Source organism: Acanthopagrus latus, chromosome 4, assembly GCF_904848185.1.
Source record: "Acanthopagrus latus isolate v.2019 chromosome 4, fAcaLat1.1, whole genome shotgun sequence".
NCBI classification, from domain to species: domain Eukaryota; kingdom Metazoa; phylum Chordata; class Actinopteri; order Spariformes; family Sparidae; genus Acanthopagrus; species Acanthopagrus latus.
This window is the reverse complement of record NC_051042.1, coordinates 25,498,846-25,515,570: the sequence shown is the minus strand read 5'-3', so window position 1 is coordinate 25,515,570 and position 16,725 is coordinate 25,498,846. Positions and strand designations below refer to the sequence as shown.

At 39.0% G+C, this 16,725-nt stretch overlaps 2 protein-coding genes across 2 annotated transcripts; both read right to left on the bottom strand.

Moving 5' to 3' along the window:
* Window positions 1-1,095: 1,095 nt before the first annotated feature.
* mpc1 (mitochondrial pyruvate carrier 1) lies at window positions 1,096-5,959 on the bottom strand. Its single transcript, XM_037094830.1, has 5 exons — window positions 5,764-5,959; window positions 4,557-4,560; window positions 4,174-4,270; window positions 3,692-3,824; window positions 1,096-2,016 (listed from the first exon to the last, which is right to left on the bottom strand). Exons 1-5 carry the CDS (start codon window positions 5,832-5,834, stop codon window positions 1,992-1,994), a joined length of 330 nt encoding a protein of 109 aa, XP_036950725.1. The 5' UTR covers window positions 5,835-5,959; the 3' UTR covers window positions 1,096-1,991.
* A 1,074-nt stretch (window positions 5,960-7,033) lies between these two features.
* Window positions 7,034-15,463, bottom strand: LOC119017792 (globoside alpha-1,3-N-acetylgalactosaminyltransferase 1-like). Its single transcript, XM_037094826.1, has 11 exons — window positions 15,355-15,463; window positions 13,205-13,246; window positions 12,396-12,533; window positions 10,372-10,404; window positions 9,625-9,759; window positions 9,305-9,413; window positions 8,516-8,629; window positions 8,237-8,353; window positions 7,877-8,010; window positions 7,635-7,712; window positions 7,034-7,529 (listed from the first exon to the last, which is right to left on the bottom strand). The coding sequence occupies exons 1-11, from the start codon at window positions 15,435-15,437 to the stop codon at window positions 7,382-7,384; spliced, it is 1,131 nt and encodes a 376-aa protein (XP_036950721.1). The 5' UTR covers window positions 15,438-15,463; the 3' UTR covers window positions 7,034-7,381.
* Between the last annotated feature and the right edge of the window lie 1,262 nt (window positions 15,464-16,725).

Here is a 16,725-nt window from a genome sequence, read left to right as displayed (position 1 = left end):
CTCCCCCGGAAACAACAACAAGAATAATAAAAGTTGTATAGTACTTGCTCTTGACTTGAGTTGCAGACTTGTGTTCATGCATTTCAATGGTCCATTTGCATAATTGACTCTTAAACTGCATTTACTCATAGTATTTCTGCAGTTGCAGGACTTTTATTTAATGTTTTGATCATTTTTTTATTATGCAATTTTACTACTTTTACCAAGTTGAGGATCTGAATCATAAATGCACCACGATGGTTCCGATGATGTTGAATCGCTCCGTATTATTTATTCGTAACTGTGCATAAAGCAGTGCTGAAATTACCAAATGTCTAACGGTTTACAAATCTTCATTACAGTTGCTCACACTTTATATCACATCCCTTTTAACTTTGAACTCACATAATCGTGGTACTTGGGTTGTTTCTCCAAATTTCATTAGACAGAACAGAATTAGGTCAAAATGTAATTTCCTTACAGTGCACTGTATACATAGAATAATCTGCAAAGGCCCTTTACCTTAAACTTTTCACTGCCACTAAGGCTATTTGGAGTCCTCATCTCTGATCCTGTTTTATTTGCTTGTAAATGCTTCTCATTATTGCTGCTGCTGTAAATGTACCAGTTTTTCAGTCTTATATTCATTTATTTTTAATCTGCTTTATTGTTTTTACCCCGTTTGTACTTCTGATCATACTTAGCCTCTATCCTTTATTTTGTCTTGTTGTTTAACTGTTTTCTGTCTGAACAGCATTGTCAACATCCTCAATATTTTTTCAAGGTTAAATAAATAAATTTGAGTTTGAGTGTATACGTTGAAACACCAAAGTAATAATAAAAGTAATGACTTGCTTATTTTCAGTTAATTTCATTTTCACCTCGTGAATTTGCTGAAAAGATTTTACTGATTATTTAAAATGGGCATTAGGTTGCCAAGTGTTGAGTGTAAACAAGGAGCAGTGGCCTTTGTGACTTTACCTTGTTGAAATATGTGACATTGTAAAGGTCACATGAACAGGACTCTGAGACAAACAAAAATCAAACAAATCCCAGCATTACAAATATTAACTTCCTGACAAATAACCATGGCACAAAGATCACTCACTTACTGAATTGTGTTCAAGTTGGATACAGCCTGTTTATTATAACAAACCCAGAGAATCAAATTATTAATCAGGGAAAAATAATGTGAATTATACACAGACAATAAATTAATGTGAATGACGTATGACAACAACACTCAGTACATGTTTGGTCAGCACTGACAGAAGCAGCTTATCTTGCCCAGTCATGTAGGTTCATAACCTGGACAGTCTATGTACAGCTTTACAGTGTGGGCAGCTGCATCACATACATTAACAATCATTATTTATTATACTTTAATAATAAGATGCCAAATTAGATCTTCAAACACAATGTTTTTGTTGTACAGCATTATTTCTGGCTTCAGGGCATAACAAACAAAGCTTAGCTCGTGTCCTCTGTGTTCAAGCAAAGGTTAATGAATGAGAATCTATATACTTAGCCAGCCATAACCTGCCGTGGTGTGGACAAAGGGCTATTAAGGGTGCTATTTGCACAAACTGACAACAGCCTAGGTTCTCTATGAAATATCACTGATATGAAATGAGATGATTGGTGATTGTGTCAGCCTAGTCTGCAACAGCCAGTGGATCCAGCGTGTAAAGCATCTAACTGTCAGGCTGGTAGACATTCACCCACATTATATTTTTGTGTGTAATGATGAATATTGCATAAATCTAAAAATAAATCACAGCAGTTGACCTAATTTCTTAAAGAAAAGTGTCTGCTTTTTTCTGTCTGTGTAGTAAAAAGTGACTAAAACTTCTTGAGGATGATCGGTCAGGTTAAAAATTGTGTAAGTGCCACAGTATCAATGACTAAAGAAAATGTTTAGGTGGATGGGCTTTGATGTCCAGGTTTAGATGTCTGTTGGAGCACCATGGTGCCATTCTGCAGTAAATGTCTGCATCGGCTTCACTTGGCCGCTAAGATCCTGTCTTCTTCTCCAATCTGAAAAAACACGCAAACAGTCAGGGTGCATAAACAATTTCATGGCCTGAATCTCAAAGATGTCTCACTATTGTATTAAGTGCTAAAGATACACTATATTACCAAAAGTATTCGCTCACCCATTCAAATGATCAGAATCAGGTGTTCTAATCACTTGGCCTGGCCCCAGGTGTATAAATTCAAGCACTCAGGCATGCAGACTGTGAAACAAGACATTTGTGAAAGAATGGGCCGCTCTCAGGAGCTCAGTGAATTCCAGCGTGGAACTGTCATAGGATGCCACTTGTGCAACAAATCCAGTCGTGAAATTTCCTCGCTCCTAAATATTCCACAGTCAACTGTCAGCTCTATTATAACAAAATGGAAGCGTTTGGGAACAACAGCAACTCAGCCACGAAGTGGTAGGCCACGTAAAGTGACGGAGAGGGGTCAGCGGATGCTGAAGCGCATAGTGCAAAGAGGTCGCCGACTTTCTGCACAGTCAATTGCTAGAGAGCTACAAACTTCATGTGACCTTCAGATTAGCCCAAGTACAGTACGCAGAGAGCTTCATGGAATGGGTTTCCATGGCCGAGCAGCTGCAGCCAAGCCACACATCACCAAGTGCAATGCAAGGCGTCGGATGCAATGGTGTAAAGCACGCCGTCACTGGCCTCTAGAGCAGTGGAGACGCGTTCTCTGGAGTGATGAATCACGCTTTTCCATCTGGCAATCTGATGGACGAGTCTGGGTTTGGAGGTTGCCAGGAGAACGGTACATTTCAGATTGCATTGTGCCAACTGTGAAATTTGGTGGAGGAGGAATTATGGTATGGGGTTGTTTTTCAGGAGCTGGGCTTGGCCCCTTAGTTCCAGTGAAAGGAACATTGAATGCTTCAGGATACCAAAACATTTTGGACAATTCCATGCTCCCAACCTTGTGGGAACAGTTTGGAGCGGGCCCCTTCCTCTTCCAACATGACTGTGCACCAGTGCACAAAGCAAGGTCCATAAAGACGTGGATGACAGAGTCTGGTGTGGATGAACTTGACTGGCCTGCACAGAGTCCTGACCTGAACCCGATAGAACACCTTTGGGATGAATTAGAGCGGAGACTGAGAGCCAGGCCTTCTCGACCAACATCAGTGTGTGACCTCACCAATGCGCTTTTGGAAGAATGGTCAAAAATTCCTATAAACACTCTCCTCAACCTTGTGGACAGTCTTCCCAGAAGAGTTGAAGCTGTAATAGCTGCAAAAGGTGGACCGACATCATATTGAATTCTATGAGTTAGGAATGGGATGGCACTTCAGTTCATAGAATGAGTAAAGGCAGGTGAGCGAATACTTTTGGTAATATAGTGTATGTCAGTCTAGTTTCAAACGGAACTCTTCAAAAAATTAAAAATTAAAAACTAGGCAGAACGTAACTGGACATACACTAATATTTTGGTCATTATTGTCCTAACAAATAACATGCAAGAACACAAACGATGACATTACATAAAAAAACACACAAGTGAAGGCATGGAACGAGCTCACCTAAATGGAATAATGCAGTCATTAATGCTAGCCATTTCACCTGTACTTTTCCTGCTTTGACTAGTTAAAAGTCTGCCGTGCAAAGGCTCTACAGTGTTTCATGATAAAAATGTTCATAATGACACTAAAACAAACAGACAAACAAATATTGGTTACTTGTATTTGATGAGACGACCTCCCTGGACTAGCTGCGCTGCCTCGTTGGTCAAATGGCAAGCAAACAACAGCCAATTGCGAGGCTGCACCTTGTAGGCGAACCTCATGAAGAGCAGTGAATAGCAGCACAGGGCTGAGAGAAAGGAGAAAACAAACAGACAATTGTTTACAACAGCAGAAGTCTTACTCTTCTCTCAGGCTTTCTTGTTTCTTCTAGTCCCCTTTTGAGGCCAATGTACAAGCCCTCTCATTCAGAATGGAAAAAAGGGAAATGAGTGACTAACAAGAATTGCAGCTGTGGTTTACTTTAAAGAAGCTCTTTTTTCTAAGTAAGCTTGAGATAAAGTAGAATGTACAACCCTAACCTTACAAAGTTAACTAAAAAACAATGTGTGTGTGTGTGTGTGTGTGTGTGTGTGTGTGTGTGTACACCCTGCATCTGTACATCAGGGTTTATCAGTACATGTGTCTGTGTGTCTTACCGAAGGTCATCCTGCCACTGATAATCTCAGGGCTCTTCTTCATATCTGTGAAGGCGGCGATAGGAAGACCCCAGTTTGCTACTGGACCCCAGAAATGCTGTGGAGGCACAAATTATTATTTGGACCATTGACTTTATATGGTTTGGATATTTAACTGAAACAGGTTGTACAGTGGAACAAAACTATATCAGTGTTCACCATGTGCATACTTAATAGTAAAATCTGTACTGTGAATCCAATTATGAAAAGCCGGAGAGCCATACACCCATACACACTCAGTGGACATGCAGACAGATAAACCAGCAGGCAGTCACAAACATGGAGAGACGCAGATAGAAAACAGACAGCAGACAGGCAGATAGATGTACAGGATGACTGCTTACCGTGCTGTCGAATGTTTATTTATTTTCAGGGCCACATAGAAGAGAAAAGAACAGAAATACAGATAAATCATGCTGATATGTGCCAAGTCACACAAGAGCTACTAAACACCCAAAATAGGTCATCATGAGTCTGTTTCAGCCAATTCACAAATGATAGGAGAACTACTTTCAATTTTAGGGCCCCAAGATCCTACAGGGAGTAAAATCATCTGCTTTGCCTCCACATTTCTAAATCAGATCGTAGTACCTGGGTGGTAATATTTGACTACAATAAACTTTTTTATGACTGTAATTATTGCACAATGACAGAACACAAGACCAATCAGAAAGCCAAAGAAACAATAGAGAGGGTGCCAAATACTGTGCAAGACATCATTGGTTTAACTTGCAACGGGGATTTCAAGACATAACAGACAGATCTCCATCTTTTATCCGTGACACCTGTAAACACAGGTGGCCTCTGACGTCAATGTGTCATAATTTAACCTTTGCTCTAAATTTCAAGGCGGCTGCTGGTCTGTGGTAAGTCCACATACCATCAGAGCATCGTGTACACATTAACTTCCGTCTTGACAACATAGGAAGTAAATACATGTGTTTGTCTTTGCCCACACAGCCATATTTTAACACTGGTCACATCCTCAAAAGTACAACTGAGTCCAGTGCTGTTGTCAGAGGCAAAGCAGCTGAAACACCTTCAGTGTGATGTTGTTGTATTATGGGTGTTTTCCTGCGACCCTATCCTATCCTATCAGAGCCTCTCACAGGTTACGACCTACTTTTAAAGCTTGCTGATCGTGTTTTGACTGTTTCTAGAGCAATGGACAACTTATATCTCACAAGTATATTAGTTTAGTAAGATAATGTTTTTTTTAAAAAACGCGTTCATCCAGTCCTTTTCTCCCTATTCAGCATACCTCACAAACTGGACAAACAAGTTGACCGAACGCTGCTGACAAAAAGCTCTGTCCTTGAAAAATGTCAGCGGGAAAACGATGCAAATGCTTTAGAGAGTAACACACAACATGTTAACAACGTGTCGTGTACTTTCTATAAAACGTTAGCTGGATATATCAGGAGGGTGAATTCAGCTGGTCGTGAAACATTAGCTAGCGTTACCTGGTTGTAACCGAAGGACTCAACCGCCAGCTAGCTACATTAGCATGCGTGCCAATAGATAATATGGCTAGCAGCTTCCTATACATACCTCATCAAATATTCCCTGAATTCTTTGCTCTTCAGGTGGTCAATGGCTTTCCGTGCAACTGTCCCCGCCATGGTTTAACGCTAGATTGGTGTCTGGTTTGGCTGAGAAGAGCGTCTCTCGTTGTGTTGAAGGGCGACTGACAGGTTAGCTTAGAGGACGACTGGTCAAATTTCCAACCATAACATTGGCGCTTTACGACACTGTCGTAATCACGCAACGCAACGTTTGACGGCTGTCTGGGCTGGAAGAAAAGGTAAGAAGTCACATCTTGACAGTATTTGTGGTTTTTTCCCTGATGCAAACAACAGATGCTCTTTTTGTGACTACGAGGGAGAAACTATTGAACATGTTTTCACGAATTGTTTCTGTTTTACTGCCTTTTGGTTCTATTCACAGAAATGTCATTCAGAAATACTTGAAAAAAGATGTCACTCTAACACAGATTGATATTTTACAGTCTTTACTAAATCCAGCTTCTCCCCAGATGAAAAGTATACCACTGATTTAATTATGGTTATAGTATTTCATTATTGTTATTTAATATTACATTCACAAAATCTAACGGCTTGAAAGACTGCCCTGATGTCACACGTTTCAAGTTACAGATTTGAAATCATATATAAAATTTAAATCTGAAAAAAAAGAAAAAAAAGAAGCAGGAAGTGTGTTCCTTTTAATTAGCAGACCTCCATGTTCTAAATTGTGTTTTGTTTTGTTTGTTGATGTTTGCTTGTGCTGAGGGGAGAGTGGAATGTGTTCACATATTGGTCAATGTTTTAATCACTAAATTCTTTACTCCTCAGGCTAAATTATATGTATATTTAACGAACAAACACCCATCCTCACACAATATTATAGTGATATTCTTAAACTGATGAAATCCAAATGTGCCAAAGCCAGAAAATGATATCATTCTATTATGCCATCTTAATCTCTTCTTTCTAATACCAAATTATATTGTCTCCGTGTTGTATTGTTTCGTATCTGTTAAACAGTGCCTGTTGTTCATTATGGAAATGTTATTAGAAATGTTTATTAGTGTCTTACAGTAAGTAAATGAGATTTTTCAACATTTGTTTTTAAGTTAGACACATTAATACTGCTGATAATGTTGATCTTCAAGAAACATCCACTGAACAGTCCCCATAAAACTAAAGGCACACACAGATAAATGCATACTTGCACATGCAGTCAAGTAATTAGTCATGATTAAGGTTAGAGTAAACTTTATTATTCAACAACTTTTTTCTTTTTTAATACAGTTTCTTTATAAAAACACGAAGTTAAATTCAGTTAAGTTAAAATCAGTGTACAGTGGGATTACATTTCTGGTCAGAACCAGGCAATGAAATTGGAGACAGCCATAAATCCTAGGGAATCCAGATGATGCAGGTGCACTACAATATCACTGGGGGGCAACATGAGAATCTATACACCTTTGAAAAGCAGGAAAATAAATCTACAGAGTTCATGATACAAATCCTTGTTCTGTGTTCTGCACCTTACAGAAGAAAAATACACAGATGATACAAAGTGTAAATAACCTTTTATGGACACCAGCTATCCCAGTTTTTTTAGTTTATGTAGTTTTCATGGCCAGAATATGATCATCTTGACATCACTGTCCACCGTTGGGCCGCACTTCTGCATAGTCCTTGACCAACTGGGAGATCCTGACGACTTTAATGTCCGGTTGTACCTGATCATAGTCTGACCACAAGTACTCTGGAGACAGCACCTTGGTTGGCTTGTTGTACAAAAAGTACCTTTATGACAGAGAGAGAGAGCCGGGGGGGCAGATAAGATATTTATACTCTATAACACATCTTGAACATCCTAAAAAAACAAGGGAATGAAATGTCACACTGTACTTGTTAAGGTGACTCTCTTCCTGCCACACAGCTTCAATGTTGTTCTTGGCGTCCTCCTCCGACTGCATGTAACAGTATCTTGTAAAATAAAAGAGGGAGAAACTCTGAGATGAGACACAGTTGTTATGCGTGATGTAACCAAAGTCACAGAGCATCTTATTATCTCTTTCAACTGAATATTGGTCCTCTTAATACTAGAAATAGCACAGAAACAACTGAAAAGGTCATTTGGTTTTGATTACTTGACCAGCTTGTACATGTCCTCCAGGTATCCGCCCCACACAGCAGCAGTGTAATAATAGTCTCCTTCACCGAAAGGGATGTAGGCCCTGGACAGGTTTCGGCGCTCATACGTAAACTGATCCCTATCATAATTCTGAGGAAAAAAATGGTGGGAAATGAATCAAAATACAGACTTACAGATGTAGTGACTGATCAGATTGAGACTAAACAAAAAAATGCACAACACATGGCTTTATAGAGGAATCAGTCGACAATCAATCATCAAGCAGCATAAAATAAGGTGAAAGAAGTTAAAATCACGTCATTACATCATGTTTTATTAACTTGAAATGAATATACTGTATGGAAGAGAGTGAAACCTTGTAGAAAATACGGTGGAGAACACCTGTCAGTTGACTGAGAGACTCGGCTCCGAATCGGTTGTAGAAGACACTGTCGACGTCCATCATAAATAGATAGTCTGCTTCGCTACGGATCTGCAAATATCACAGATGACATTTGTGATTACACGATATTAACAAGAAATAAGATGACAGAGCTGTTGACTCATTTTTGTCATCTGTTTTTTCTATGTAAAGAAAAGCTAGTAAAGACCAAGCAGTGATGATCCTAAAGCATCTGCACCTTTCACTTCTTACCTGCTTGTCAATGGTGATGGTTGCCCATTTCATCCTGCCCAGTACTACGTCCTGCCAGCGGGTGGCACTGGGGATATCGACTAATGAGATCTTCCGCCCCTCAGCAAGATCAATCTGACAGGTCATATAAAAACTTTAATGGATTAATTACAAGTGAAATCTTCAACCATTGTTAATTTGATGATCAACAACAAAACCCAACAAAATACTGCGTTTAAATGGTCAAAATTTTGTCTGAAACACTTCCTTCCCTCCTAGCCTCCTCAAATGTTTCCTGAGATGCTGCTCCACAGAGCCCTTCACTACTGAGATGAAGGAAGCCAAACACACACTGTAACTGTTTTATCGAAAGAGTGAAGTACATTTACATTTAAATAAAGACAAAATCATGGCACACCATCCCCTCCCGTCTTCTCTGCCCGCATAAAATCATTGGGTTTTGAAGTCTCATTTAATCTCTCCCTCAACTTCATAATGTGTTTCCTCCTATCTCAAATCTCATATATTGCACACGACACAACTTTAGTAATGCTGCGTGAGGTGTGCCATTTCCTGTCTGGCCTTTTATTTACACACCTTGGCTTACTGACAAAGCTACTGTGACTGAGACATTAATGTCATCAGTTACATCTATTATTTTCCTGCCAAGCCAGATGTCTTCTGTGAAGTGTTTTGTTATTATAAAGTATTATGAAGTAAAATTATATTGTGGCATGTATTGTTAGATGGTGTATGTTCAAGGACAATCATTTCAAGGACAATAATTTACACAGGGAAAGTATAACTCACTTTAGGGACTTCTTCTTTATGGTCTGTGAAGATGTAGTAAGTGACTCTGAAGCCAACCATAAAGTACTTCTCACCTGTCTGCAGGAAGGCCTCCAGGAAGCGTGTGTATCTGTTCGGGTAGGAAAAAGCAAACCAGAAGGATAAGAAATTAATTTAGGCCAAGAAAAGACAAAACAGGAGAAAAATACAATGCAAGAAGATAAGATGCATTCATGTGAAGTAGATTTACGGCTGTAGGATGAAGATTTCAGCTTGGAGCAGTGGGTCAAGTTGAACCTCACTTCCCACAGTATCATGTGTGAAAAATCCTGTGCACCTACTTGCCAACAGCAAACACCACCACAGCAATTCTTGGGTCCATTTTCTTATAGATTGCATCGATAACCACTGGATCAAAGGTTCCCTCCCAAACCAGAGGAACGTTCCAGTTTGTCACTGAGTTCACGTCAGTGCGTCTGTGGAGTACAAAGAAATTGTGGATTAAAACATTTTATGTGATTAAATCTTTTCTTTCCTCTAGTTTGGCTCCATATGTGCAACATTCAGTTAGCTGTGGCACCTAGCCACAGTTCACTGAAACAGAGGGCCAGATTTGCTTATTTGTGCTCACAACCTACATGTAATTATTGTCATATATGATAAGGCAGGTCGCCATTATGTAGTCAACGTCAAAGATTACAGTCTTTAGGTTGCAGACGGTGTAAGTGGAGTGATTTGTCTGTCAAACAACAAAATTGTCTTTACCCGATCAATCAGAAAGTTATCGTGGCCTTATGGTAGCTATTATAATGTGACAGATATTACATGAACATTTATATTCCCATAAAATGTATTGTCCATTTCAGACATCCATTTTAATACACACACAATATTTGCACCTGGGCTTTAGGGTCACTAAAATTTATGCAAAAATGTCTATAAAAGCTATAAAGGTTTCACCAAAAGTGACGTCACAGTTGTACACAGACACAAACTTATTACAGAAGATGATTTGAACATTATTGTTTCTTTAAAACACATGATTATTCCCAGCAGAATAATTCAGTATATGGTTTTTAATAACTTACCCTTGCTGTGTGCTTGGCTGAGCATATTTCACCCTGGAAAAAAGAGAAAAGATCTAATCAAATTTAACTTAGTTCAGTGAAAAAGGAAATACACAGTGTAAAGTACAAGAGATACCGAAAATTAATGGGCTGAAGTAAAACACTTAACATAGATGACCCATAATATGAAACCAGACGACCAGACGGTGGAGGAAAGCATCGTCATCTCATGGAGCCGTGTCATGTCAGACCTGCTGTGTGCTGTGTTCCTGAACTACCGGCCACTCAGCCCTGTACGGTACGCACACTACAGAAGTTGGGTAGGGTCCACCTGAGTTAAGGGCCTCCCTCCCCCTCGTGTCAATGTATACAACTCAAAGATAAGAAAATTGAGCATAACTTGAGAATCTGAGAGTGAATTGCATGAACAGCAGTCAGGTAAACTTAACTATTTAGAAACTATTACATTCATGTGTGGGTGGCTGTAGCTCAGCGGGTAGAACAGGTCGGCTAGCGATCGGAAGTTGCTGGCTGGCCCTGCGATGAGCTGGCGACTTGTCCAGGGAGTACCCTGCCCTCGCCCAGAGACAGCTGGGATTGGCTCCAGCAAAAAAAACCAAAAAAAACCCTGCGACCCCATGAAAAGGGATAAAGTGGTTACAGACAATGAATGGATGGACATTCATGTGTGCTAGCTTGCAGTGCTGGTGAATCTTTCTGTAATCTGTCTGTCTTGCTAACGATAACTGGGACAGGCAGTGCATAGCTTCTTCGTTCTGTGACATGCTCTCTGTGTTCTTTTCTTTTTTTTTTGTCTCTCAGTAAAGGTTCAGTCGGGTTTGGAAAAATTATTCACATCTGTACCAAAACATTGGTACCAAAGTACCAAAACCACACTGTGAAAATTTTGGGTCAACCAATATGGCTATTAAAGGGCCAATACCCATTATTAGAAATTAAGGAGACTGACTAAATGATATTCATTTGCAGGAAAAATGGAACTCTTTGTGTCAAAATTTGAACAACCAGTGATAGAATGAACCATAATACAGCATTGCCCTTGTTCCTTTGACTATCAGTGTATTGGAATTTTTTAATTGGACTTTCTATTATTTTGGTTGAAAATAATCTCTGTGACAAACACAAGTGTATGATACTCACACAGCAAGATAATCTTCACAGATGAAGACCACTTTTGTGATTTTAAATTAAATTGTTAGCAGTACAAAAGCTGATGTAAGGCAATAAACAGACAACATCTTATGATTTAAATACCACCACCACTAAGCATCTTACTACACAAATACATACACATTTTTTCCAGACTGATTAGAATAAAATGATTGTTAGAATTAGAATAGCTTGCAACTAAAGTCAGCCTGTGAAGATGGACCAGTGAGAAGATGAGTCTCCCTGTTCAGTGTTTGATGTCTCTGACAGCTTCTGTCGTCTCATTTAGCCACTTGTTACCAAATGCCTCTTTCCAAGACACATAAGCGCCCTATATTTGAATTGTTGGATGTCAAATTGTGTATTTTATGTTGTAGAACAAAACATGTTAATATCTCAAGCCTGTGGTAACTACAGACCTCATTTCATACATTTAACCAAAGACACATTGAAAAAACCCAAACTCTTTGAGACAAGGGAACCATAAGTGCGAAAATGCTAAATGTATTAGGACTAATAATTGCACCTTTCTATTCCACTAGTTACTTATTAATTATTCAATAAATATTGCTTGTTTATGCCCAGTTCTCTTCTATATAGAGCTGCTTGTTTTTTTTGTTTCTCATCAGATGAAATGTACTGTTCTAAAGAAGGGAGGATTATATTAGAAGCACTATGGGTGTCACTTGTGACACAGGAAACAAGTAAGGCTCCCAAAACAAATGCTTTCTCCACTTCATACTGTATTTGTGATCTTTTACTTTTATGACCCTGTAGATGATCCCTTTACAGGGCAAAGATGTAAACCTGAGTCACTGCAAATGTAAACTGGAGGTGTATTTGGCCCAGCTGTTTCTCTCTGTTAGCACTCTCACCCATTTTGCATTGTGAGGTCTCCGATCTTCCAGCTGCCCTTCTCCTCGCAATCTGGTGGCCCCACTATGTCATCCATAACCTTTGTCATTATGTCCTTCACATCTGGCTCTGAGCCTTCCTTACATGGCTGGCACAAGCTTAAAAAGGAAACACAACATTCGTTAATAACATGACAAGATTCACATGTTAAAATGGAAAATAAATAAAGGTGTGTAGTGTGATGGAAATTTTGTATTTCAAACAAAGATGTGAACTGAGGTCTTACACAGGAATGTTCAATGTAGCTGTTTAACATGACCTGTAACTTGTGACCTTGTTTTAGTCCGTTTTATTAATTATGTCTGGTATTGAGTAACCACTGGAGCTTATCACTTCCTTCTCTCTGAAGTATCCCTTTAAGTGCAGGTCATAAATTAGGAACTATTGTAGTGAAAAACACACCCACAGAGAGGGATAAATACCATGCTTTTGTCTTCACATACTGAGTCTTTACTTTGTAACAGACCTGCGTGTTGCTCTGTGAATGCTCCTCTTGTACAAGATTAAAACCTTGTTTGAACCTTGAGCTGATTCTGATCTCCTTCCCCCAGTTCTAAATGATCTCAAAATTATTTTAACATGTAGTTTGACACGGGATTAGTGACATGAGTGACAGGATTAATGAGTAACTTCAGAGAATGCATTTAATTAGAAAAGTAGCTTAATACTGACTAAAGTCAGCAGCTGTGTCAATGTGTGACAAGTGAGTTTCATGCTCTGTTGCGTGTATTTGAATTGATATGTACTTTAAGTCTTACAGCAGACTTACCTGAGAGTGGAGACGTCATACCCTAAGTAAATATAGACCCCCCTGTGAAGACATACAGGTACAAGTTAACCAGAGAACAGCCAGTAAAAGTGCATACAGCGTAAATTACCATCCAGAAAACATAAATACATGATAAAAATACGTAAATGTGTTTAAAAAAATTAAAGACCGATACGTTAACCACCTTTACTAATTTATTTATTTAATGTAAATTTGTTTAGTAACAAGTACGTAACATAACCTGCCACATGAAATGTTTAGAACTCAACAAATACAGAACGCATGGTACAAACACAAACTTAGCAAAAAATATGTGCAAGACCTCATTGAGGACATTTTTCTGAGGGTTCTCTCTGTGGAAGTTTTTGTCCAAAATCAGATTAGCGTTATCATGTTTTATTTTGTCTCACAATGCTTTTCCTTTAGCTTGAATTGTGATGAGTTAGGTGTTACTTTTTGCCATGTTGTTTGAATTATGTAGAATTTGGAATTGGTGCAACACCACTGTCGTATATACAAATCCCAGGTCTGTTACAATTTGTCAGACATGATTAGGTGCTAACTACAAACAAAACTCATCATGTCATAAGAACATTTATGTGTGGAAAACTTAAAGTAAACGTGTGTAATGCTGTGATCCTGCCCTCTCACTGAAGTGACGTAGTGCAGAAACAAGTGATGGGGGTGGAGTGGCTGAGACAGAGATACCATTCACTCTATTACAAGACACTTTTCCATCAAAATGGAAGGCTGTTATGTCCTCCTGACTATAACAATTAGGACTGATCACAATGACCTGAGCTTTATCAGAATTTAGATGGCGGAAATCTTGAGACATCCTATTAGTAAGATTGTTATGAGGTTAAAACAAGAAGTACAACTAGTAAGAAATGTCACAGGCTGATCGTTCGAAAAGTTGCATAACAATGACAAGATTGGACCCAGTATTGACCCTTTAAGGAACCCCACATAAGAGAGGAGCAGAGGAAGACATGTAGTTGTTGATATGAATATTGCAGTGTGATATGATTGCATGATTTTTATCTACATCTACCCTGAGGGGCAGAAAAATGGTGTGGTAACACTGTTACCACGTATCAAATGCTTGTTGTTCAATTACACAAAGCAAAACCAACGAACACCCAGGATGGAGAGAGCTAAATTGATCCGCCTCGCTCATCCTGCACAGCCAAAAGCTGATGTAGACGGAAAATACCTGACATGTGACTTTAGTTACCACACCTATCCGGTTCTTCTTGTTCCTAAAGCTGAATGTTTGAGCCCCATTGTGTAGAATGATGTCTGTGTAGAGGTCAGTTTTCATATTTGTTGGTGAGATGTGTAAATCTATCAGTGCCTTCCTAAAGTTTATTTTAGTCATTTAATCTGAGGTTTTCTATTGAAAGACTTGATCACATAAATCCAACAAGGACACTAAGCATGAATGGTTTGGTCTACGCTGCTGTTAAAGGTTTTACATTTTACATTTTATTGATACCAGAAGCTAAAAGCGAATGTGAGCGCAGACCCAATAAAAGATGGATAGACATTGTCAACCTGAAGCTGAGAGAGTTCACTTAAACAAATCTGTGTGTCCTCATACACCATGTCAACAGCTCACACTACTTTTACATGGCCTGGCTGTTATTTACTGTTCTCACAAGAGAACTTACTTTTTGGTTCAGTGCAGCTGAAATTGTAACTCAGTAAATAAGGAGAAAAAAGCAGACCAAAATATAAGTCATGAAAATGAAGCACCCCGCGACCCTGCAGAGGATTAAGCGGCGTACATATAATGTGTACAGATGATGGATGGATGGATGGAAAATGAAGCACAATATTTCAACTATATGTTTAAATCAAAAAATGTGTCATCTTGAAGATACTTCTTGTCCTACTTGTATTTAATGTATTGTACATTTTCTATTCTTTTAATGTAATCTTTATGCCCCTGTGAAGCACTGTGAGTTGCCTTGTGTCTGAATTGTGATGTACAAATAAACTTTGCCCTGCCTAGTTGTAAAGTCATTTTAAAAAGTCTTTTAGAACTACTGAAATTCAAATTTTGTTTAAAAAATAGTTTAATAGTTTTTATCTTTCCCCTCCTTAAAAATGAGATGCAGTGGTGAAGTACAAGTGAAAAGGCTTACCCCAAAAGGACAAGAAGAAAGGCAAAAAAGACAAAAATGTGGATCCTTGAGATGGAGCGCAGCATACTAACTGTTTTGATCATTTACAGGCTAATGCTGAAACCGTATCTGTAACTAAAACTCTACTGCACATCCAGCGTACTTTATCACAGGCAACTGGACTTGTTTGCCGCTATCTTGATGATGTTTCACTTCCTATCCAAATGGGCCCCTCCCATCTAAATCTGGAGCGGAGTTTCAGGCTTCAGACTCTGTGTGGACGTGTCCTTGCAGCAGGTAGGCAGGTGATAAGCAATGTTTTAGATCGCTTCCTCAAAGACAGTCATTCCAGTTTGACATAGATGCATTCCTTTACTCCTCCTTCAGTCCATCTGTCTTCTCTTGCCAACATGTACATGTCTCTATAAGTCTGTACTTGATGTTCAATTACACAAAACAAAATCTGTAGGAGCCATAATATTGTTCACAATGTCATTTATGTTATCAAGTGTCGCTGTTGTAATTGGCACAAATGTTCTAAGTAGGAAACAACCTTTTGGCCGGGAAGGTATGTCCACCCAGACGGGTAAATAGTTTACTCACGCCGTGCATAACTGACGCTGTGCATAACTGACGCTGAGACAAGTTGTTGCTGAATTTAAGTTATTATTGTTTTGTTTACAAAATAAAAATCCTTAAGTTGTTGCGTAGAGGAGCAGCAGGGAGGCTGCTAGCGGTGGGGGAGCTGGAGTCAAACCTGTTGAAAAACAGATTGAACTCATTTGCCGGTTGTTCGTCTCCCTCAGCTGTTCCTCCACCAAGCTTGTCTGTCCAGGTGGTCTTATAATTTATAAAACTGTGTTTGTTGTTTTGCTGGACTAATTCTATGAATATGTGTATCAGTGGACAGTATAGGACAGGATATGGTAGGGTAGCGCAGGACATATCAGCTAGCTACCCTTCCATAACGTCCTGCATGACCTTTGCTATGTGATATCACACATCTGGTCTTAATCCCTGACACTTTAATTGATTCTCATGTCACTCCAAGATGCTGTGGGACACCCTGACCACCAGTTATTAATCTAGGTCTATTTAAAGCAGATATTTCATCAAATTTGGAAACTGGTGTTATAAATAACATTAACAATGGCTCTGTTCCATTCAAGTTATATAAATATACCATAATCCAATGGTTCTTAAACAGAAAGCATTTAGGAACATCTGGACTGATATGTATTCTCACAGCTGAATCTCTTATCAGAGCTACAGATTGGAACGATTTATATTGCAAATTAAATGGGTGTCAGCTACTGACACTAGTGAATAAACATCTGTCTGTGTGACATCGTTGTGGCACATTCACTCAGTGAAGTTAAAAATGGCACAACT